This window comes from Rhopalosiphum maidis, chromosome 2 (genome assembly GCF_003676215.2).
Source record: "Rhopalosiphum maidis isolate BTI-1 chromosome 2, ASM367621v3, whole genome shotgun sequence".
In the NCBI taxonomy this organism is placed as follows: domain Eukaryota; kingdom Metazoa; phylum Arthropoda; class Insecta; order Hemiptera; family Aphididae; genus Rhopalosiphum; species Rhopalosiphum maidis.
In genome coordinates, this window is record NC_040878.1 from 27,904,858 (window position 1) to 27,931,768 (window position 26,911).

Below are 26,911 nucleotides of genomic sequence, written 5' to 3' on the forward strand. Positions count from 1 at the left end.
TTACTAAAATAGTACGAACCACGAAGAGTAAGAAAGGATTGAAACGCGAGGAAGGTACCTATATAGTGGAGTCGATAGGCAGTGTCGAATCGTGTGTGGGTCGTTTTCTGTTCACAAAAAATAATCCAAGTAAAGTAATAATAAATCAGGTGGACACGGCCAGAACTAGTTAATTCGTGAAAAATCGTATGAATATTAAGCCTATTATTGAAGCCATAGCTTTTTGCGGAAGACAAGATCTAGCACTTAGAGGACACAGAGATTCTGGTCAGCTGATAATAAAATTATCTGTGAATGTTAATGAAGGAAATTTCCGAAAGATATTACGATACAGGGCACTTGGTGATACACATTTGAGAAATATTTTTGAAAACCCAGCACATCGAAATAAATATATTAGTCCCGAAAGTCAAAAAGCTATTATTGATTCTTTTAAAATTGTATATCTCGAGTAAATTTAGCAAAATGTTTCATTATTACTGCCGTTGTATCGGGTGTCGAAGAAGTTTTATTATGTGCTAGATACGTGAATTTAGAAAAAAATCATTTAACGGGAAGATTTTTTATAGTTTGTTCCCGCTTATGATTTATCCGGAGCAGGATTATCAGATTCGATCATAGAAAATTTAGAAAAAATTGGTATTGAAACAAAATGAAAAGACTTAATGGCCTTGCTTTATTATTAATTCACCGACAATTAACATTTGAGATCGATGAAGTGATTGATGATTTAACAAATAAAAACAGAAAGTTTGATTTTATAATTTAACTACATTTATATACATAAATATAATATTATAATGTAATAAACTTCCCCCCCCTCTCAAAAAAAAAATTAGTTGTAAGTATGCCACTAGCCAAGTGCTAACATTATTAGAAATAGATATTCGCGCGTATCATTATGGTCATTATGGGATCTAATTAAGTGTGCTATTTTTTTTTCTAAAACTGTTGTTATAAAGTTATTAACGACGTACTTAGAATATAAATGGACTAAGTTATAACTTATTAGACATTTTTCTCTAACAACAGACGTCATCCATATTTCTTTGTATAGGTATAGGAGTATTAAGGACTGGGATGTACAATGTGTATTGTGTATATATTAATATATTGTTTACCAATTGACAATTATCTTATTGTTATCATGGAATGTATTTCCTATTTACGCCTATTGTACAACACACGATGTAGATTTAAAATTTAAATCACGATTAAAGAATATTGACTCTATAAAGTAATAACCAATTTATTTCTCAATGATTGATACCGTTCATCGACAGAATACCAGATCCCTTCGGGTGCGCGCAAAAATATTATTATGTAAGCAACGTAGGCAAGACGCGACGGATAGATGGCGCTGACGCGAGCTATGAAAAACATATGATCGACGGTGGCGGTGTCTCTGTCGCAGTCGTTGCCATCCGTCCGATATTGTTATTTGTTGTCAAGTGTTATTGTTTTGCCCCGTCGGCGACGTCGACTTTCCCGTAGGGATCTAAATAGCAATAAAATACTTAATATAAGGTATTTTACTTATTATATATTTTTTATAAATATTTATATGTACGTCGCATATGATATGTACCGGTGAAATGTGAACGTGTCTGTATACTTATGTTTTAGTCAAAAAATCGCACGTCGTCGGTTGTTAGGTAAAAATTTTTAATTTTTTAATTTTCACATTCGTTTTTCTTCTATTTTATATCATCCAAAGAGAATTGTCAAATCATTTTTTTTTCTATTAATTTATGACATTCTCGACAAATATATAGTGTTGCAGTGTGTTTATTCTTCCTGTGTTAGGAAATCATCAGAAGATGCATTTTATGCTGCTTAACGTATAGATGATCCACTGACACTCCTGCAGGTATTACACTTACTTACATAATAATTGGTCTCACTAACTTGTTATCTGTGGTCAATATGGTCAGGCATATTTTTTACATTCCGATGTTAGTTCATTGTGCATCAATGCACACATTTGTACGTACGCACAAATATTCATTCAGACACACATTTGTCAACAATACGATTAATGGTTGTAGTCATATTGATTTTACTTCTCATTGTCACTAAATTTCATTATAGGTACATTATCACATTAGTAGTAGATATATACATGGTTAGTTTGATTGATCTGTATCTATAACAAGTTGTGATATATTGTGTATGAAATGTCTGATAATTGTTCGAGTTATTTTGGTTTTATTAACATAATTACTCATGTACAGGGTCAAAATGTCATTCATGGTGAAGAAGAAACGATATAAGTTTACTGTTAATCTCTGCCTAGAAGATTTAACAGCCGTCCCATTTGTCAATGCTGTATTGTTTGCTAAAGTTCGCTTACTGGATGGCGGGAATTTTAGTGATACTTCATCCAGGTAAGAGATTTTTTTTTTTTTGAAGATTTCAGACATTTATTTTTTGATTAGTAATATAATGTGCATAATAGTGTGTAGGTATATGGTTATAGTATGTATAATCGATAAATATGTTTAATATTTTTATGTATATTCTTTATACTAAATTAACCATTAATGTCTGATTTGAGAAAAATATATATTGTTGTTATAAATTATAACATCTTATAAACTTTTGGTATAGAGATTTGAACGGTGTTTTCCAGTTTTGAAGTATAGGTAATATTGTTATGATAGATACTGCAATAGTAGTATATATTATTATAATTTAAAGTTGAATTTTTTTTTTTTTTGTGATAAATTGCTGTGATTACTGATTATCTTATTTGGTTAATATGTGTAAGGTAGTATTTTTTTCCTAACATTCTTGGAACCTCTCAAATAGTTGTTACTCTGTTAGAATATAATACAAGTTTAAACGTGAAGATTAGTATTCTTAACAATAATATCTGTTTATGGTTATGGATACAATATGTAGTGTTAAAAATTATTCTTGGTTAGGTTATATATTGACTTTTTTTGTATTATTTATTTTAATACTTGCAGATTTCTATACATTTTTTCTAAGTTATCATTGCAGCTATTTATACATTGGTTTTATTCATAATTTAATTTTTAACTTCTATAAACCAAAAAGTTTAGTGTTTAACTTAAATGATGATTCTATTATTTTTAATATGACAAAGTTTAGTCACTAATTACAACTTTTAAAGTGTTGTTAGTAAGTAATAACCAATAGGTAACAATATTGCTTATTTTTTTTATTAATTATAATTTCTTTATTATTAGCTTCAATTCAGTAAATAAATAGTGTAAATTTAATGTTGTGTTAAAAACTTAAAAGTTAACAGTATTGCTTTTAGTAAGTTCCTAATATTTAAGAATTAGTAAAATAAAAATTTGTTCTGTAAGTTTATCAAAACTATACTATACTGCCATTTAAAATATCATAGCTTATAACTATAAAGATATTTATTTAAAATTTTTTTTATTGAAGTGTCCCGGGGCTGTATTATTTAAACAACCCAAAAGTCTTTATAAATATGTTTAACAATTATATATATTTTACATAATAGATATACACTAATTTTTAAATAAAGATATTAATATAGCATACATTTATTAACAATACTGAAAATAAATGGTTTAAAAAAATAATGGTTGAAAATATTTTAAATGATAAAATATCATTAAAGCAATGACTTAAAGTATTGGCCAAATGGCTAATTAGCTTATAATGGAGTTATAACTTTAAACAAGTAATAATATAATATGTATTAAAATGTTTATTAATTTATAATTATTATATAATATATTATTTAAAGAATAATCTATAGGTTTAATAGTAATATGTAACATTATAATTCACCACGTCAACATATGATAATGACATAACTTATAAAAAAGATTTTTTTATAATGGTAGTAGACTTCATATTATAAAGATGTATTATAAGATTTTTGATGTCTTATTTAAGCATTTATAGAAAAAAATCAGCTATTAAATATTAATACAATTGATTATTATAATATCATTAACAATAATTAATTTCAGATTTATTACAAATTAGCTTAGGTATTAAATTTAAAATTATTAAGTGTTTGGAAATTTAAACTCAAAACATTTATATAATTTACGGATTTTGCTATAAATTTTTTATCTCAATTTTAATGTTTATAATTTGTATACTGCAATCAAGAATTAAATTTGTGATCTGTGATTTATCTTTTTAACATAATCAGTCTTTTGGATTATAATTTGGTACTTTTCCAAATAATGATTAAAATTATACAAATAATTTCAAGTATAAAATATATAAAAATATTTGTTTTTGAATATGTGTTATTATTAAAATATAGTAATTATTTACATATTAATATTAATATTTTGTGTACCTATTATTTGTATTTTTTACATTTTAGATTCTCACATTATTTAATTTTTAGTTAAATATAATTTTATATTATATCATTAGTACCTAACTTTTAAGGCTTGTGAATGATTTGGTTATTGCAACTATATTATGATATTTTTAATTTAAATAGTATGAATAGTTAAGAGGACGTGGTACTTGCATATGTTGTCGACGTCTTATTAATGTACATTGTAACAAATTTGCATTCAACAGAATCCATTTTATGTTAATTTTAATATTAGAGTTTATTTACCTATTATCAAACTTAAAGGTAAGAATATTTTCTAGATTCATGATGATACACGATGTTCTCTTGGATTAGATAATGGGTAAATTTATTTTGTTGAATGCAAATTTGGTATGTTTTACATTAGTAAGATGGATAAAACATATACTGGTATATAATTTATTGTATATTTTATATTATAATATACAATAAATTTATGTTCAAGGTTATGAAAACAAAATATTTTGTATCAGGTTATAAATAATTTAATTTAAACAAATATGTCAGTTCATCTGAATTAATGACATCTGCAAAATTAATATTCATATTTAAACTTATGTTTCAAATCTATTTTAAATCTACATTTTTTTTAATTATTGTAAAAGAAAAACAATATTTATTTCAATTGTATAATCTTTAAATAAGTTGCAGAATGTAATACTATTGGTGGTTGATAAATTGAAATAATTTATATCAATATTTCTAGCACTAGCTTAACAAAAAATAAAATATAATTAAAGATTAGTTAAAATTATGTTTGTTTGAAATTTTTGTATAGTTTTCCATATGCTGGGGATCTTCTTTAGAAAATCAAAATACATCCTTTTAATATTTAAAAGAGGATAGGTGAAGCATTTTTTGGGCCTAAAAAAGCGACAATTATAATAATAAAAAAAAAAAAAAAAAATCAAAAGTAATTGTTAACCCAAATCTGTGTTTTGTCAAAAATTTGAAATTAAAATTAAATTAAATAATTTGTTATAATATTAATACTAAATTAACTTAAAATTAATTCATATACTTATTATTAGTATTTTTTTACATACATTTTGTTTTTTTAATTTTTAAGTTTAATTTTTACCTATCTATATATTCAATATTTTTGTTTTAAAAATTATTGGTGTGCCTTTATCAATTTCTTTTGATATTTAAAAACAAATTACATTTTTAGTAGAAATAGTTGTTCTAGAAACAATATTCGAATGAATTATGGAAATATAGGACCAATTTTATTTTTTATCACAGATATATTATTTATTTTGATAAATCTAAAGATGTTTTCTGTTGCCTAGAATGTTTTTTAAATTGTGTTTAATATTATGACTGACTCACACTAAATTACATCATTACATCATAGTGGTCATTAGACACATAATTTTATCATTTATATTATCTTGTATTGTTATAAATGTAGCTATTTAAAAATCTTGTATTCATCATTAGGTTAATCTTTTTTTTCATTTTAAATCGTTGACATTGGAAGAGGAAATTGTATTAGTACTACATGCATCATATTTTTTATTATTATATATTTCTATCTTTAGTAATGACTACCTTGTGATTATTTTATTATTAAATTGTATATACAGTTGGATAATTTGTATTAATACATATGTTTCAAAAAGAGGTACATACATATTTAATGTTAGGTAGAATATGAATTATATAACAGTGTTACACTGTTACTATAGCTATTCTTAACCAGTATGAATTTGATGAATGTTATTTACTTTTTAGTTTTTTATAATATAGTTTCACGGAAGTGATAATTAATTAATGATTTTTTATTAAGTAACGGAATTACTAATTTTAGTATATATTTTGAGATCAATTTTTAAGTAACCATACTCAGAAAAAAAAATCTATAGTCAAAATATACATTTGATTATAAAAATCTAATTTTATAATTATATTTTGTTTTTAGTTTTAGTATTATAATATAATAATAATTATATTTTCAAAACTTTCTCTGGTTAAGACCGTCTTTCATATGTAGCAAATATTAAACCTAAAATTTAATTTAATTATATGTATAATTTACTACTAAAATGATAATAATAGTTCCATACGTTTTTAATTTGTATGAACATACACAAAAACCATTAGTGACGGGAAATTAGTTGCTACGTAAATTGTCTAAACAAAGAATGTATGGCAAATGTTTTTGAACTTCACTGAGCTCTGTTTGTATCTGTGTGTATGGAAATAATTTAAAAAGTGTGTTTAATTAAGTCGTTAAGCAGCAAACAATAATGTATATTACGCACGCGTTACATATAGATATAAGTTATACATATAAATTAACAAGTACCATGGGAGTATGAGACAATTATTAGTCTATCTAAATGCGGTTTTTTATGATTATAATTTTTTTATAACAGTACTAAACAATTTTTTTCTCTTCAAATTGTTATATTGTGTCTGACGTAAACAAATATAAACTATACATAATTATACCATAATATAGATTTTAATATTAACAATTTTTAATTAGTGGGAGTATCGAATATAAAATGTTGTCTACAATACAAATAATAAATCCCTTTGAGAATATGATTAATAAAAACGGTTTTTATTATTTACTGTAATTCACCAACCATCATTAATATTTATATTGAATATGTATACTCCAATTTCTCTAATGTTTTTGTTGAACTGATACTATGGTAGTAGGTTTTCATTTAAACTGTACTATAATATGTACGTATATAAGTAATATATTAGGTTTGTCTGTCAGTCTGAAAACAAAAAATATAAAAATATCAGGTGTATATTTTTCATTGTATTGATTTTCTGTGAAAAACTTGACTTTCTCGTGAAAAACGTATTTAATTAATTAAATAATATATAACTCACGACTACCGCATGTTACAAGTAAAGCTAAATATTCAATATATAATATGTATAATATAGATAAATGACAAAAATGTAGTTTTTTATTAAAAGCTATTTAAAACATCTAAGGCCATTGAACGTAACTTAGGTGTAAATTTGTTTATTATATACACGGTTGTTATTGATGTACTTGCATAGATAACAGTGTTAAACACAATATGTACATACAATATTAATTAAGTTTTGATCATAGCTGACTGTGTTATCGTCCCTATATTATATTTATTGTTATTATATAGGTATACAAAAATAATATATATTGGATATAATTTATACATTTTGAGCTTCAATGAAACTATATAATGTAATTTAGATTTTTCTTTAATATAAATTATTTACGTAGCAGTGGACAAGTGTTCCATAGGTACATTTGAAATGTTTATTCGCATGCAAACGAGCAGTATTTTTTTCACACGACAGCTGTATTTAAATTAAAATACGTAAATGGGGATTAATGGCGTTTCATTTTTACGCGAGTAATGGTCTTCGTGCCGTACTGTCGATTCGATTGAAATTTACTCACGGAGGAAACGCACAATTTAAATATACCCGCGCAATATTACAGCTGTATGATATTCGCACACAACGTCTAAAATCTAGGCCACGCGCTAGTCATGGATCATAATTATTACAAACGAATTACTATAGAGTCAGAAAAAAGTACCATTGCCATCACTACCTCATATTCTCAATTCAATTGTACCCAACCGACTGACATTCCGGTTCTCTATACTATGATATAATATAAGACACTATACGCGCGGCGCACGATTAATATACAATATTTTATCTACGAGGAATTTAATCTCAATTAGTAACAATATTAACGAATCTCTTTCTTCTATATTGTCAAAACGTTTTTGTGGTTATTGCTTGCGTTTGTAAATTGTTTTACAATCACAGTCGTGCGAAATAATATTTTTATCTAATGCACACGAGTATGACAGGATAGGATGAGGCGATGAGGTGCAGCAGGTGGACGCCGACGTGTTTATACCTTGTGCTATTTTGTGAGCGCTAGTTCCGTAAATATTTTAAATAATAAATACATGATATTTATATGTATAGTGTGTGTGTATTATGCTCAGAAGCAGACTAATATACTTCGCTTTTAAATCAATTTATTTTACGTAAAATTCATCGGAAGCGTTAATTTTTAAACCGTATTTATTGATATATAATAATATACTTATATGTATATAGACATGTAGTGCTAGTATGTGCTACGGACGCGTGTTCAACTAGATGATTTTTAATTTTTGTTGTTACCATCATTGAACAATTAACTATGTTTGTTGTTACTATAGTTACTATATAAACATATTATTTAGAGTAGTTTTTTTTTACTCAAAACATTTTCTTAATTAATTCTTGTCTTTTTTTAAAGAATGTTGATTTATTTTTTTATTTTTAACATTTAATTTCCAAAATTATGATGTTATAAAAAAGTACCTATTTAAAACTATATTTAAACTTGTATTTTTACATAAAAAACTGGATAAAAATGTTTCTACTTCTAAATAATTACCTTTATACCTTTAATTACATTTATGAAATAACATTTAGTATAAAAATATATGTACATTTGATGGGTAAATTATAGATGAATATAATATTAATATAGTATTTAGGCGGTGGTGGTGCGGTGTTTGTACACATAAATAATCTATTTCAGTATGAGTTTAATCAGATTCATTTCTTATTGTTTAAAAAAAAATTTGAAATACATTTTTATTTTATTCTATAAGTATTACAAAGAAATCTAGTGTATTGTTTACAGAGCGTAAAAAATGATTTTAGGAGTATTTGAATACTTAATTGGTAAACATTTTTACTAATTTTATTTTATTTTTGTATTTTTTTAAGTTGTTTAAAGTGACCCCTGAAAAAATAACCCTCATTAGAATATCCAACCGATATTTCAGTTAATCTCAAATCCTTTCTAACATACAAGGATTGACAATTTGAAATGCAGCGCATATTCTTGTTTTTTAACCACCTAATTCTTACATTATGAAAACTGACTATTTGGATTTCCTATATTTAATTGAAATGTTGTTTTGGCACTAACAATAATTCATGAACAGTAATGTTTGATCTCTAAAGCTTTGAAATGTGAACTTTAATCGTTGAGTATTATCTACTCGTCCAAATCGTTTAACTATATGTGACTGCAGACGTCTAGTTTCATAATGTGGCGCTTGTAGAGAAATCTTACAACTAATGATCTGTCACTTAACCACTGGATTCCCAGATTATTTGACATAACTTCATTTGACTTCTTTTTTATAGTTATGTGAAAGGATGTGTGTTAAAATCACCAATGCCTTAGAATGTGGATGCATTTTTTAAACAAACATCGTTACATTTCGAGCTGTCTCCCTGTTTGATGAGAGAGTTTTAGATAATATCAGTTGGCTGTTATGAGAGCTAGCTAATTGTGGGGGTCTATTGAACAATTTAAGTCAATGTTAATTTTACAAATTATTAAAACTATCATTTTCTTAACACAGTATTTTAATATTTGTGTAAATAATAAAACTTTAATAACTACGATCTTAGAAGACCTTCTAAGACCATATAGTTACAATTTATTTTTGCATTTGAAGTTAGTTCCCATATTTATGTACTTATGTATTCCTTATCAGGTATTTTTCAATCGTCTTATCTTTTTTGTATTAGCATTTTTTTGTCACTATTTATTTTTTATCACAACTTCTTATTTTAATTTATGTATTGGTCTATTTGATTTATTTTTAGTATTTGTCTACATTCAGATTTGATTATAGTTTAATAATCGTTAGTTGATTATTCTCTATGCATATTGTTTTGTTATTTGAATTGCTAAAACGGCATTTTTTTTTTGGGATGGGGGGGGGGTGTTTTTGAAAATCAGTTATTGAAAAGTAGATTTTTTTTTTAATAAAAATACAACAATTTTTTATGAAAATTAGGTATACTTTAAATAATTTTTTTAAATGCAAATCGATACAAAGATTAATATAACAAAATTAATATTAAAATTGAATAAGTAAATAATCATGCAAAAACCCAAGTATTTCGGGGGGGGGGGTTGAACACCCAAAACACCCCCCCCCCTGTGTACGTCCCTGTCGTATACACTACTAGCCCGAAATTCAATTTTTATTTATCAAAATACTTTAAAAAATATGTTTTAGAACACCGTACACTTCAAAAAATTTTCATGACATACTGACCTTTTTTTTAGATGAACAAAATTATTTTGAATTAATTATAATTATATATATATATTTAATAAAAAATATATTATTGATGGATTAACAAATATTTTTAATTCTCGGACGAATAGTTGATACATACCCGCATTTTCTTATATCATAATGCAATCGGTAATTTATGGAAAAACCGGGGTACACTTAGTGGATATTCGCGGCACACTGGTATGCCGCGGCACCCAGTTTGAAAACCATTGTTTTAGAATATGAAATTAAAAACATATGTTGTCATTCAAATATGTAAAAACTTAAAAAACTATAACGATAAAAATATAATTTTTTTTGAAAGAATGTTGTTTTATTTCGACTGAAAATTATGTAAAAAAAATATTTTCAAAAACGTTTATATATTTTTAAATAATGAGTTTTGTTTGATAAAAAAATCATCTTTTGTAGTAGTGATATTATACGAATGGCTCGTATCATAGTTGCGGTTTTATTCACTAACTCACTAAAAAAAATAAAATTGCGTGTACATATATGAAATGTATTATTATTTTTCTCAGGTTTAAAATTTAAATATTTTTTTTTAATAATTTGAAGAATAATATAGGTAATAAATTAGTTTATTTCGTTTTAAAAATATTTTTAAATAATTAACGAATAATAAATATGTCCCCATAATACCTACTAATTTTTTTAACTACCTATTCTATATCCTATTCAAATAATAATATACCGATAATACTTTTACAAGACTATTTGGAGCTTAGTAAAACTTAATCTGTAGGTGGATTCAAAATGTATGTTACAGTCATTTTATCATAATATATTGTATATTCAAAATAGAGAAAAATGTATAGTACGAAAATTATTTTATTCAGAAATAATTTACAATATAATTTGTAAATTTTATCGTTATACATTATTTTATAGGGGGGGGGGGTTAACTTAAAAATATTTATGGAAATTTTCAAAGATAGAGTTTTGCATTAACTAATGTTCACACTAAAGTTTATAAAATTTTTTTTCACATTATGTTTGCAAAAAGTTTTCATTTGAATTTTTAAAGTTGACCCCAACTCCTTTCCTTAAAATAATGTAAACAAATATAAAATAAAAAATAATTATAGTTGTTTTTAAATAAAAAAAAACCTTATGTTATACATTTTTCTCTATCTTTTGAATTTATATATAATACAATGGCTAGGTATAACATAAATTTTAAATTACTCTGTATAATATAGTGATATTACGATTCATTTTTTGGCTTTGCGTTGCACTTATTGGTGTGCGGTCACTCACACAAGGTATTTATTATTGGCCACTCCCGATTTATAGCGTATTTAGTCGATGTGTATTTTTATGGTATAGGTACCTTGTGTGCACTAGTTTGTTTTGACTTTATCTATTCACTAAATCAAGTATATTATGATTTATATAATATACATATTACATATGCATGATGTATATATATTTAGAGAAAGGTATACTGAAGTAAAGGTAAACCTATAAGTAATATAAAAGTAGATGCAACACGGAACTATTATAACAAGCTCTCAGGTTTGATGATGTGTGTGCCTAATATTTAATATATAGAACGTAGATAGTTTAATTGATAGAACGTACCCGAAACTAGGAAATTGAATGTATTGATTATAATTTATACGTTTGAATTGTAAAGATACGCGCGCGCGTCATCGGTGCATATACAGAAGTAATAGTCTAAACATCTATAAAATTAATTTTACTATAAAAATTTAATAATAATAATGATTATAATTATTAATTATTTTTGTAAGATATCATAATAGTTTTTTCTAGTTGAAGAAAACATTTCTCAAAAAATTTACTGTTCATGCACGTATGAAATATTTTTTTTTATTCATTTTTAAGTAAACACTGCATATATTATGTATAATATTCATATATTTTAATGCTATTAAATACTTTTACGACGCGAATTTAGTTCTAGAGTAATATTACTACGAATATCGTATCAATAATAAATAATAATTATTATTATTATTATTGTGTTATGTTAGGTTATAGGTACGTTAAACGCATCACAGTTTTGTAAATAGTTATGATTTCCGTTAAATATGAAAAAATTGGCATGACAAATTTAATATCTAGTGTTTATGTTCTATGTAAATATAATAAAAGCATATTATTAGTAATTACCTTATCTGTAGATAATGTGTATGATACGTACAAATAACTTTTGCCTAGTCGTAATACCTTCTAATACTATCTACCTACGTGTTAAAATACTGTAGGTCGTTAAATTATTTAATGTATTATCAGGTTCATAACTATTTGAAAATTTTTATTTTTATCTATAGTCTGTGTATGCTTAATTATTTTTTAACGTTGTTGCAAGTGCAATTTAGTTAAAACCTAAACATGATATACATTTTTAAATTATCTTTTTTGTCATTATTTATCATCAAAAATGCATTTTTCAATTGAACTGGGGAAGAACTTAAATATTACAGAAAATGGATTGGTTTAAGATTATTATGAGATCATTGATTTTATTATTCAAACAACATATTTAAATGTATTGCTTTTTAATGGTAATAATTGATTTTTAAATACTACCGACTTACAGCGTTTATAATACCACTATACATAATATATATGAATTTCCGCCCTTCAATTTCCATTTTAATCAATACAAGTCAAACGATTCTACCGCTTAGTCTATAACGGATATTTTATGTTGTTTTAGCGTTGAAATTTGTAGTTTATAATATAGAATTATATTATTAACATTTTACGTTTTCACGTGACATGTATATAGAAGATGAGATAAACGGACCGGAGATACTAAAATTTTCTGTAGAACAATGATTTTTATTTGTCATAAATACTGTACAGGGTATCAACTATCAGTTATGAAACAAACAAGATAATATATTTTATAGGTACCTATAGGTTCGAGTATAATATGAGCTTCGTAACGATGATACTCATGCATAAAATTTCTATAGCTTATATTTTTATAAACATAATAATATATTATTATTTTTAATATTTAGTTTTAAATCTGAACCTTGGATGGATGTGTTGCTTTCACATATGGCATCGAATAACTTAATCCTTTTACTCTGATGTTTTATTCAGATCGTATGTGGTGGTTGTATAGTATATTATAGCATATATTATAGTTTAGCAGTTTAGTTCGAAACAATACCACACTTAACACAGTAATCATTTAAATTGTCCTTGATGATGACGCGGTAGGTTGGTTTTGTTTTTATATACTTGGTATCAGATGAAAAAAAAAATAATATATTATAATATAATTTGTAAAAACGACATTGACCACATCGCGTATAATTAGATGTACGACACCAATGTCTAGTTCTATGTTTACGATTTACTTGTACTTAAATGTATTAATAATACTACTTGTATTGTGGCATATACTTATATTTTGCAGATAGGTATATGGCGCGTAACCTACACGCTTGTAACCTAACTAGAACGAATACATTTGTAACGCTTTCGGGGAAAATAAATTCGTACAAATAAAAATTTCATGCAATATATACCTAGTGTACCTACTCCCGAGTGCCGAACACAACAGTATATTATTATAGTTATGGAAATCTTTAATAACGGACTTAACCGTCATGGTGATTTTTTCCAATAACATGATCATAATGCTGTATTATTGTTTATACTAATTTTCATTGTAAGGATTCGTAATTCGATTTATATCCGGGTGGGTTCAATAATATTTGTAATATAGGTTTAACCATTTATAACGAGATAATAATGTAGGTATTATTCATTTAATGTAAATATACTGCGGCAATAAAGATTTACACTGTGGCCGTAATTTAACATGACTATTATAATTTATAATATTATATGCTGGAAGTATAATAAATAATAATTAATATTATTTATGGAAAAATTGGTTAACAGATTATTATTGGTAATTTTTTTTTTCTTGGCAATTTGTGTCGCTTAAAAAACACACTGAAAAGTTTGAAGAATGACATAATCAATGTGTTCTGTTTAATTGAACTCACTATTTTTGTGAACAGAACGTTATTATTATAACGTTTATAATTTGATTATCTTCTAAAACAGTCTTTGTTTTTCCAAAAAATGAAATTTATTAGATATTGTTTTCGAGTGGACAATTTGATATATGTCTAATTATATTATTGCGTTGTCGAGTTAGGTTTCTGTTTAATAAATTTTTGCCCCAACGAACACTGAACAAGTGAATCCTAATATTATTATTATATAGATTCACTTAAACATTTAATCTAATTAGTAATTATAATCGTCTCTCAAATGAAAACTTATGCGTTTTGTTATTTGTTCGTTCCTCGCGTACCTACATTGTTTTGTCATGCAAATTATTTAAATACTTATTGCGTTTGAGTATATTTGCAAAAAATCTGAATCGATGCTATCATAAAACAAATCTAATAGTCAATAATAGTGCATATTATTGTGTAAATTAAATTTATCATATGTTTCTGCAGAATGTCTAAGTACGCTATTTCATACAATTTCCGATTGTGTATGTATACGACGAATATACTTAATATCTTTCATCGATTTTTACAATATTTAAATCTATATACTTTTATCATGTTATAATAACGGTTCATAGTGTTTGAATAAGCTGTCGTTTTAATTTGATGCATTGAAAAAAAAACCTGGAAACCGTCCAAACTGTCGAAATCCTTCCATAGTAAACAGTTTTTTCTCGGCGAACGGTAGCCAATTTCGTTGGCGCTAAATTCCTTTCATCGTCTCCTCAACTAAAGTGTACTGCACACGTAAATATACGCATGTGCTGCTGAGGAGCCAACAAACGAGAAACATGTGTCTACGCAGTATTCGTGTAGTTTTGCGGAATGTCTGCCGGAAAGTATATGGTAGTGTACTGTCAAACACGTTTCAAGTGACTGATTTGGAGAAAAAAAGAGTGTATTTATAGTATAGATGCTGTAAAATATTATATAAAGCACGTGTAGTATATTGATGGACTTGCAGCTAAAAGAAAAATAGATAGAAAGATAGCTCGGAATATAATATAATATATAGATGTATTCATTTTTTATAATTTATAATATGATAATAAGTATACATACCTTTTTAGTTGTTTAATTTTTTTTCTCATATTCATCCAATATTTACGATAGAATTATAGCTATGACTTTATTTGTTTAATATATCCCCATCTCATGGCATATTTATGTATTACTCGTATTGAGTCATGTGCATCTGTACCTATATTATATAGTATTTTTCGGAAGAATTTATTTTAATCAATATAAATACTTTATTAAATATATATAGACAATAAACATATACATTATAGTCATTATACATAAAAATATACAATATACATATAATTGTTTAGGTAAAATTTAAGTTGTAAATAACATAAACATTTATAGTGATGACTGCAAAGTCAATGATCCAATTCTCTTGCCAAATGTCTGTTTTAAAGTTTTCGCACTATCATTGTACAAAGCAATATAGTATAGTCTAATTGCCAAGTATTTAGAGTTTACGATGTTTTAAAATTATAAAAGAACAGAAACATAAATAGTAATAACGTACTTAATTTTTTTTTTTTGTGTATTATTTTTTTTACGGTGTTAATAATACTCTGCTTATTTGTAATAACATAGGTACTTATATTATAAATACGTAATATGTACCTAAATTATTTTTTATACTAATCCTGGCATGTGTTGGTTACAGAGAGGAGGTTCGAGATCACACTGTTCGGTGGGGTGCTAAATTCGAGTTCGTCTGTAAGATGAGCGCCAATGCGTCCACCGGAATATTGGACCCGTGTAACCTTCGGATATCTGTTCGCAAAGTATAAAATACTCGTAGATGCAGAAATACCATCTTGGCAATATAAAAATTATTTTAATCGTTTATATCGTAAAGGAACTGAAAGGCGGTCGCAGCTTTCAAAAACTCGGTTTCACCGATGTTAATTTGGCTGAACTGGCTGGAGCTGGGTTGAGTTCTAGGCGCTGCTTGTTGGAAGGGTACGACACCCGGCACCACCGACAGGACAACTCGATGCTCAGAATATCCGTATCTATGAACATGTTAGCCGGAGACATATTGTTCAAAGTGTAAGTATATATTACTTTTACTGTATTAAGTCTACATGTATACATAGTGAATTTCACAATATATTTTGGTGTTTGGAAGCACTCAGTCAATTTATCAGTCATACAATTTACTTAGTTTTCGAGAATATTGTACGAGTACAGGTTTGAATTTTTGGTCGTCAGTGTATTTATTTTGTTTTAAGCTATTAAAATTATACTTTGAATTTTTCATAGGCCAACGTCCGCTTTAAATCAAAAACCCACTACCAATGGCGATATCCCGCAACGTGAAGATACCGAATACCCCAGCAGCGGATTCGGCAGTTTGCCGAATACACGATCGTTGTTTCCATCAGGTATGCATATACTTCAGGTATCTGATTTACACTATAAAATACAATACGTACGCGTAATCTATATACATATATTACAGTTATTTTTTAAAAAGTAATTAAAATTAGTTGCTGCTGAGTTAGATCTCTTTCCATAATGTAATATAATTATTTAATTTGAATTTTTTTTTCAAAATATACGAAAAACTTGTTACAATATATGATTCATGATAGTATAGACATTTATACATCCAAAATATCTCAGTGGGAGGAAACTGATTTTGTAATACAGTTGTTTTTCAACATATTTTTTTTTATTTTAAAATAATGATGTGTAATTCTGTAATTCTTGTATAATGATTAAGCAACGTGGGTATAATTAAATCGATTTTATTTTTTTTCCACTTTTGAATGTTTAATTTGTGTACTTAAATAATATTATTCAAACCTGTATATTATATATACAGAGTTAAATTCGATTCGCTGACCTACATCTGGAATGCTCTTTAGATTCTATAGTTATTTTATACTATATTCAAATCTTGGTCTTTTTCTATAGTTCCTCTTTACTGCCTAAGTGCCTAATAAGTATGCCTATACTAGACTGGTGTTAGAAAACAGGAGATCCCTTTATTATTAACCAACAATCAACATTACATGTTTTATTGTTTTTGTGTATTCCTAATTTCATTATTTTAATGTCATTTTATTTGACTAATTTTTTAATATATTTTGATTTTTTCTAAAAGTACTTCTATAATATAGGAAACTATGTCGCGTATAATTACCATCAAACAATACTCATCGACTGTATTTTTAAATCATATCGTTACGAAATGAAAATCATTTCTGTAAAGAATAAAACATAGTAATAAATAAATATTTTCTTAATTTTTTCTGAAAAATACAACTTTATAATACGAATAACAATTATTAGTATATCATTTTAAGAGCTGACGTTTTAAATTAGTAAATATTAATGATTTTTTTCGAACTTAGAAAAAGCAATTTATTTCAACGTAATAATAAATATTTTACATCGACAGGAAAAAAAAATAAAGTGTTAAAGCCATAGAAATTGTTTTAATTGAATTTTCATAATATATGGTTATCTACACGTCAAAAACCATGCACACAGGACGTCAAATTAAACAGTTTTTTTTTCTTTAAAATATAATATTATGTTTAGTACATTTTATAATCGTATAGTTATAAATTATAATACATAATACACTGCAGTGGTCTTGGAAAATAAAGTGTCACGTAGTGCGTTTTTGCCTGTGCATATTGTTTGTAACATGTGTATGGACTCGTATTATCAGCTTATCTGCGATGTATTATAATTCATAATGTACATTTAATGATACTGGATATATCGCATGTTTACAGACATTCCATCCATGGGTGCTTTAGAAAAACACGACGCCGTGTCTGAGTCGAATCAAAATCATTCGGAACAATTAGAAGACGACGCGATGGTAGTAGTACACGACAACCCTGCTGCGCCCACTGCTACTAATCACGTAACTGGTTCGAGCGGACATTCCCGTAACTCTTCGAACACTAGTAAAGGCTCTAGTTCTCACAACTCTCATTCGAGGCACAGCAGTTCCGGTGACAGCGGGCACGTCCGGTAATATAATAATCATTATGTTCAGTAAAATAATTCAATATCCTTGAAAAAATATCGGATGTGTATCGCGTTGTGCGATATAAAATGGTACTACTATAAGTTGCAGTATATTATGTATATTGTACATGTGTATATTATTTTGTTATGGCATAGCATTATCACTTATTAGTTATATGAATGAATGTATTTTAAATGTTTTCTCTCAGTCAAATGATGCATACAACCAACGCGTACTATAATACTGGTCTCATATAAAATTGATACATTCGTTTTTCGTCCCACTTGAACTGCAATATGCTTTGCAAGTATAAAATATGCGGGCGTATATAACCTGCGTAGAATTTTATTGTTCTCCTCTGTCCGTCGCCCACCGCAGAACTATTTTTTTTCATGTGTTATTAATTATTATATATTATCACGAGTTTACTGTAGACATGATAGTAATATTATAAATTATGTTCAAATGCGAACGAAGAATATTATATAATCATAGTATTTAATAATTATTACTACGTTCCTATGCGAATGTCGAAATCGCAATATATCTATCTACTATTGTGATATACCTACATCAGGTCGCCGTCCTGGCCCGTGTGGTCGCCTACTTTGTTGCCACCGCCGGCCACCCCGCCACCATCGCCGCCGCATCAACAGCACCCACAGCAGCCCCCTACTACGCCATTGTGGAGCAGCCCTCGGTCCAGATTCTGGTCGCTGCGTCAGGCCAAACACCAGCAGCCGTCGCCTCAAGTGTGCACCCATCAGGACCCATTTCGGACACCGGACAACAAGCACGCCGGAGGGTTCCGGTTTCCGCCGTGGTCCGGACCGTCTCCCCGGACCAACTCGTCGCCTGGCCTGTTGCCCCTGACCCCTGATTCCCCTAATAGGTAACGACCCTCCTGCCCACCCCGCACCTGCGAGCTACGCTACCGCTGTCTTCCTATTATTGAAATAATACGCTTCAGCCTTCACTTTAATTACCTCTACCTGCGTATACTGTCTCAATTCTCATCATCGTGGATACGGATCTATACAATAAAGTATAATATATATTTTCACGCTGACTTTTGTCATATACTATTGCTGCAATAATATCAATTACATTTTATATACACCTATGTAAACTGTTTAACACGGGATGTGTGTTTCTGGCGTCTTAGGTATTCTTGTTTGCTCTGGCGGATTTTGTTTTTGGAGAAGTGTTAATTCAAAATTTTAATTATATTATATTAAACTAATTTAACAATACTTTATTTTAATTATTTTGTTATACGCTGTGGAAATGTTCCCGATTACCCAACTAACAGCTTATAATAACCTGATTAGTATAGGTAATATATATAGGTATACATAACCATCGAATATTGGATCAATTACTTATTATTCGTGAATTTAGACGATTGGAGTGGATAGTGTAGAAAATATTTCGTGCGATAGAGCCAGCAGTTGTTACAATTTCTCTGCCTTAATTACATTTTAATTGTTCGCAAATAATAAATAATTGTTTCAATAATCAATGTTTGCATTTAACAATAAAAATTATTTCAGAATATGAAATTACAAACAATATAGTTGTCGTTTCAAAAATTTATCTATAGATTATATTACCTACTACCTATAAGACAAAAGATATATTGCCAATTTGAATATTTTTTTTATGAAATATTTCAAAAATTTCATCGATAAATTAGGAGGTTTCTTAATTTTTTCATTAATGATTTCTAATTATGTTTATTAATAGAACTCTCAAAAGTAGGTACTTACGTTGAATTGTAATTTAATCACTCAATTCCTTCATGTACATCACGGTCGTTGTTGATTTTAATAAAATATACTATATATAAAGTGTGTGTTCACTGTTCAGTCATAGTTGTTAATATTTAGTTTGGTATAATATATATAAATATATATATTATTATATTTTGGCTGCGTATGTGTTTATTTTACCAAATAAAAATATATACCAACGATCTTCGATTACAGTATAACATTCCAAATGTATAGTAATATAGTATATTTACGTAGGTTTTCCGTACGCAGTATAATAGATGATTCTTTTATCTAACAACACTCATTATTTTACAATTTTAATTAAAATATGTTAATAGATTTTAAAATAATGAGTGTTATTCGATAAAAGAATCACTTTATATAACGTATATGTACCTCTATAAGTAATATATATCGGGTAATGACGTCGAAGCATATAGAAAAAATATGACACTTTTATTTTTATATGTATATCGTGTACAGTATTTATATGTTGAGTAAATCTAGTGCGTTGTAAATGGCATTAATTCAGTTAAAATTAATATTTTTGAATATGAATATATTTTACGATAACAAGATCTATACCTGCAGGCCGCATATATCCTAAACTTATAAATTGTAAAAGTGTTAATTTAAACTAGATTTACGATATAGGTATTTATATTGCGATGGACTGACATTAATTTCATACTGTATAGTGTACACAATGTGTGTAATTTATGCTTACAAACGATTTTAAGACTGGGGGTAGGGGGTTCTTATAAGATGTTTTGGGTTACGTATCTACTTATATATATATATATATAATCTATATGCATTTAACTCTTGTACATCGTCGTGTTTGTGTGTGTGTTGTGCGTGTTCAGGGGCAGTTGTATGCACCACCGTAAACTGCTGTTGGACAGCACGGCTGCGGGTAGTTGCGGCGTAGTGCTCCCGGGAATGCTCAACATGAACTCGCTTCAGAAGCTTCCGGAACTGGACAAATCGCTCAGCACTTCCGACACCTTAGTGTCGTCTCCGTTTAGGCGACCGAGCCAAATGTTAGTCGATTGACGTTCACGCGTTTGTTTGTTACTGTGTGTGCAATGTGCATGACAGTCTGCGTCGTTTTTACTGCTTGTATTTCCGCCGAGTTAGACTTTTTGAATTTTTTTCGTTTTGAATATTATATTGCATGAATTTTCTTTATTAACCATTTTATTCCATTTTCTATCAGTCGGATGATTTGAAATAACGCTTACATATATATGATATATTTACTTATACCATGTTTATAACGTCGCGCGTTGTTTCAGTATATGTATATCGCTTTATAATAATATATATATTTTTTTAAAGTAAATTATTATGACTGAAAAAAATTATTCCGTTTAAATTGAAGTAATTTTGATAATACTCCATTTTAATGAAAAAACATGTTTTTAATTAGGATTTTATGCTATTTAATGTTTTTAATGACAACTTATTTTGTTATTTCATAATCAGATGTAGAATATTTGTCTAAAACTTTTTTTATTTATCAAATATTGAATAAATAGTTTTTATTCGATTAATTTCTGATTATGAAATAAAAAAATGTATGTTATTATTAAAACTATATGAAAATATTTTATTTTAAAACTACTACAATTGACTTCGAAAGTTAGTATAGCCGTGTAATTAGATCATCAGGTATATATTATGGTATTATATTATAATACATGTAATATTATGATGTGTCACAACCTTAATCACTGTTATTGTTTTATATATATATATATATATATAATGTGAGCAATGTTAATTAATATAATACGATGTATATTATATAATATTATAATTACACCATGCAATACCTATGCTGTTATGTTATTGTCTTATCGGTATTACTAAAAAAGATTTGTTAATATAATGCAAAAAATAGAATCGAGTAAAGATAAACTTATCATAATAACTGTAAATAATTTAATTTAATTTTTTATTATTTTTTTTTTTCATATTTATTTTAATTTGAGTTAATCCGTCGAGCATGAACATCAACACGATTAATGAACTGTAAAAACTAATTATTCTTCTTGAATTTTTTTTATTATTTATAATTGCTTAACACGATCGTTACGGGGTGTTTAATACAGAGGTTTTAGAAAATCTGTTAATTAATATTATAGGTATTATAATATCTTTGAAAATTGAAAACGCGGTAGTGTACAATATTCATGTTATATGGAATTAATCATCCTCGAAACGCTTATTGTTTTATAATGCATGAATTATTATTAATATTTTGCTTTTATATTTTATACTCGTACTTGTACAACGTAGTACTTTTCAAAAATTATTAATGATACTATAATAATGTTATTATCCCTGTCGCCTCTTTCACTGCTGCATATTTACGGTGTAAAGTTTTTTGAAAATTATCGATTTTAATCATTTTAAGCAGTCGTAAATTTACCAAAAATGAAATAAAACTCATAAAGAAGTAACATTTATAATTCACGATGGTGCCGTTCCGCTGTTGTTCTTCGCTGTTAATAATAATAATATTTTGTTTTTCTCAGTTCACGACGAAATATTAAATTTAAGCTTTATATATTTTCGCATCAAGTTTCCACATTTGGCTTAATAATTATAATATAGTGACATTTAACGATATTTTATGCACGCGCATTTCGCTTTTTAGCATCTGTAGTAGGCTCATTACACTCATATCACTTCATATTATATTGCACATAGTATATGTATTATGTATATATCTACTAAAGGTATATTGTATTATGTGGCGCTTCCGTCACATGTATTAATTTTAATATATTCGTAATATTATATATACGGATTATTTCAAATTGCGTGCATGTTAAAAATTAGTCGGAATTGTGTTCAATTGGCCAAGTCTTCACATTTAGGTATTATATCTTCACAAGTTTCGGTAATAATGATAAATGTTAAATTTATACAATTTTATTTTTATTAATTTGATAATTATAAATTAATTCTAAACTTGTAAATTATTGATACAGACATGTAAAAATGTCCAAAATTAAATTAAATTTGAAAATTTATATTTAATCGATTAGTATAAATGGTATAAACACGAATCTGTGTATGTAGTGGTAGAATAATTTAACGTTTATTTAAATATTTTATAGAAAAACGTATAGTTTTTTTTTTAAATTCTCAAATGAAACTGTCCACTATTATCACTATAATAACTTACAGCACACAAAACATTTGAAACTCCTGTATATTTTTTACGTGATCAAATATGCTTGCATGCCTCATACATACATACATACATACATATATATATATATTATGCGCTTACATACACCGTGTTAGTTTTTCATGTATTTTTTATTGATTTGTATCCGCGTATTCTTTTCAGTCTGACGTCTAGTGGCACGGCAATATCCGCGTCCCAAGCTTCACCTGTGCTCAGTGGTGTCGAGACCGGTTCGTTGGATCGCGGCAAAGCTGCTCTGGAACGGCGTAATAAGAAGTCGACCGCGACGGGCGGCAGCGTCATTGACGATAGCTGCGCAAAGGCTACCGGGCGTGTGGAGGTGACCAGGGTCAACCCGGACAGTCTCATTGACCAACTGCTCAAGGCAACTAACTTGGACGATCATTCAGCTGACGAGGAAAATAAGCACAGTAAGTTTAATTTACTTATATTAATTTATATCCTGTTATTGCTGTTGTGTCGTCATCGTTTGTGATGTTATTATTATTTATCAGAAAAATTACAAAATTGGTTTAGGCTGAAAATATTTTTTTTTTATAAAGTTTCAAATGTAAAAAAGCATAACTTTTGCACTTTCAGATGCTGTGTCTTTGTACACATATTTTGATATAAATTGAAAATTTAGAAATAGGAAGGGTATTACTAAAATCAAATTGCTACTATTTAATTCAATATTTTGATCCTAAAGATATTTTTTTTCATAAATAATATACGATGTTTATTGCTTTTGGATAAAATTTATTTTATTCACTTAACCATTATTTTTATTTGGATTTTGAAGTATTCAAGTACGTTAAACTATTTGTTATAATTTATTCAATTAAAGAAATATGAATAAATTAACAGCTAATGATATAAAAACTATAAAAAAAGGTATTTACTTTTTATCATGTTGAAATGCATAATTATTTATACATATGAAATATGTTATTTTAACGAATTGATAATATGCATATTAAATTACAAAACACAAAGATATGCAAATATTAAATTTAAAATTGTAAATGTGTATATTATTATAAACAGTAATTGAGTGTTTTTAAAATAGTAACTGTTAATGATTGTGAATTTAATTTAAGCTCAAGGAAAATCGAAGTCGTACATATTAAATTATGATATTGTTACTAGCTGTTGTTGATTTACATCGAATTTATGTTTATTTTTTTGTTTCATAGGATCGGGACTACAGTTGTTCATAGCCAAAGATGGTACGACTACGCTCGGCAGTCAGGACGTCAAGTGTCACATGTCTAACAGTCTATTTAAACAGGTGGTGATGGAAGACAATAGATAACGCCCAGAGTGTTTAAATCTACGATAATATTATATTTAGTGAGTTAAAGAAAATTAATAATGTGAGAAAAATATACATTTGTAATCCAAATTCAATTTTTTTATTTTTACAGAGTATTCACGAGCTTAATGCTTTTTTTGTTTTATGAAAAAGCTTATTTTGACTGAACACCCTTTACGGTTCGGTTGTGGTGCTGCTTTCCATTCGTTGCACGGCACATGCATTGCCACTAATAGTCATACTATTACAGATCTACTGTTGTAAAATGCCACCGTCGACGTTGTTATCTATTAATCCGACCGATAAATTTTTATATATTTATTATACACACATCCAAATTATATAACAATTCAATTCTTTTACAATATTATTTATATAAATATTAATTTATTTATGTATAATGTATATTGTTAAATGCTGTTCTTTTCGTTTGACGTACATTAACAATCCTCAAAACCATAACACTGTTAATTACATATTTTGGTGTCTGGATTATGTTGGTCCTTATGTAGCCTGTTATCAAAAATTCTTATATTTTTTATCTCTCCATGTATCATCGTGTCATGTTAAACAGTCATTTATTCGAGTATTCGACAGTCCATCGTGTAACAAACGATTAAGTCACAAAATAATGTTCCTATAAAAGTCATAGACGTGCACAATGACATTAGCATTGACATCTGTTATTAAGTATATATTTTGTAATAACATTGAAGTAAAATTTATTATGATATCCGAACTGTTGTACATTTATTGCACGCCTCAAGTATTTCAATCGTTTTCGCCCAATGGACTTTGATACGGGATGATTAAAACTCCCTATATAACCTTGTCAATTTGGAAACGATTTTCATTTCATCGTCATATATATTTATATTTATTTATTTTTTGTCATTGTTATGAACAACACCATTGATCTCTCTCAGATAAATTAATCAGTGAAACATCCAGTCACGTCATTAATTACGCACCGCATATTATATTGTAATACGTAAGCATTATCTTGTATTATTATTTATTTATTGTTTTTTTAATTTTTAAATGGTTTAAAAGCCGCTTTGTCGCACTGAAAATTTAAAAATGATTTGGTCAATTGTATTAAAACAATTAAAAATTATTATTTATATTTTTATTTTTGACAATTTTATCATATCTTTGTCTTGTGTTATTATTATTATTATTTTCTGTTTGTTGAGCTCAAAATGGACTATACGACTTGAAAATATCATTGTTGTTATTTACTTTTACTTATAATATACATTATTATTATTTTATTATATTCTTTTGTCATTTTGAATTGTTACAATTAATAGATATTTGTTTGATTTGTAAACAATAATAATTATAGTTAGGTTTCTAATCAATTTTATATTGTTACATAACTACTATGTGCGCAACTAGTCATTCACACATTATATATTACAATTATGATAAAAAAAAAGAGATAATTTGTTCGGGATTTAAAAAAAATAAGATTAACTATAAATTATAATACATTTATTTAATGTAATTCAATACTATAAATAGTAAAGCAGACATATTTTTATTTGTCCATTACTTTTTTCAATGTTTTGCAGTTGCTTGTTTTGAAACATTTTCACAAATTTTAAATTATATAATTTTGATAATCTTTGATAATTGTTTAATTATCATTATTGTTTGTACTCAAAATGTATATTAATATTGTGCTCACACGTTGTAAAAACGTGATATAATTATAATAATAATTTTGAAATAATTTTGTTCATTGTGTTAGCGCAAACTGATTTACAAAATAATTATTTTAAAACCAGACAGAATTTAACATAATTTGACATTTAAGTATTACAGTTCCCTCAATTATGATACACTATTCAATATGTCATTTTGTTTACCTAATCGGATTGAATGTTAAAAGTGTTATTTGTTTTTGAAAATTATTATTTATTTTTAACGTTTTCATTTTATTGTTTTACTCTATTTGAATATGTTTCACATGAACAATGTGTTGGACATTGACATAATTTATGAACATTTCAATAGAAAAACAAAAATAAAATTATGTTTTAGTCAAAATATGTGGCTAATTTATATTGGAAAATATTGGCCAATCACTGTTGT

At 27.0% G+C, this 26,911-nt stretch overlaps 1 protein-coding gene across 6 annotated transcripts; it reads left to right on the forward strand.

Moving 5' to 3' along the window:
- Positions 1-1,427: 1,427 nt before the first annotated feature.
- On the forward strand, positions 1,428-26,049 carry LOC113552910 (protein FAM102A). Of its 6 annotated transcripts, XM_026955928.1 has the most exons (11): positions 1,441-1,655; positions 1,776-1,870; positions 2,235-2,387; positions 16,186-16,306; positions 16,381-16,574; positions 16,788-16,909; positions 18,275-18,518; positions 19,094-19,408; positions 23,659-23,927; positions 24,693-24,849; positions 24,924-26,049. In XM_026955928.1, exons 3-10 carry the CDS (start codon positions 2,242-2,244, stop codon positions 24,809-24,811), a joined length of 1,530 nt encoding a protein of 509 aa, XP_026811729.1. In that variant the 5' UTR covers positions 1,441-1,655; positions 1,776-1,870; positions 2,235-2,241; the 3' UTR covers positions 24,812-24,849; positions 24,924-26,049. The 6 variants fall into 6 exon arrangements, with proteins under 6 accessions (XP_026811730.1, XP_026811732.1, XP_026811731.1 ...); XM_026955929.1 differs by lacking the exon at positions 1,776-1,870 and having other exon boundaries at positions 1,428-1,527; XM_026955931.1 differs by lacking the exon at positions 19,094-19,408 and adding an exon at positions 21,158-21,334 and having other exon boundaries at positions 1,440-1,870.
- Positions 26,050-26,911: the final 862 nt, after the last annotated feature.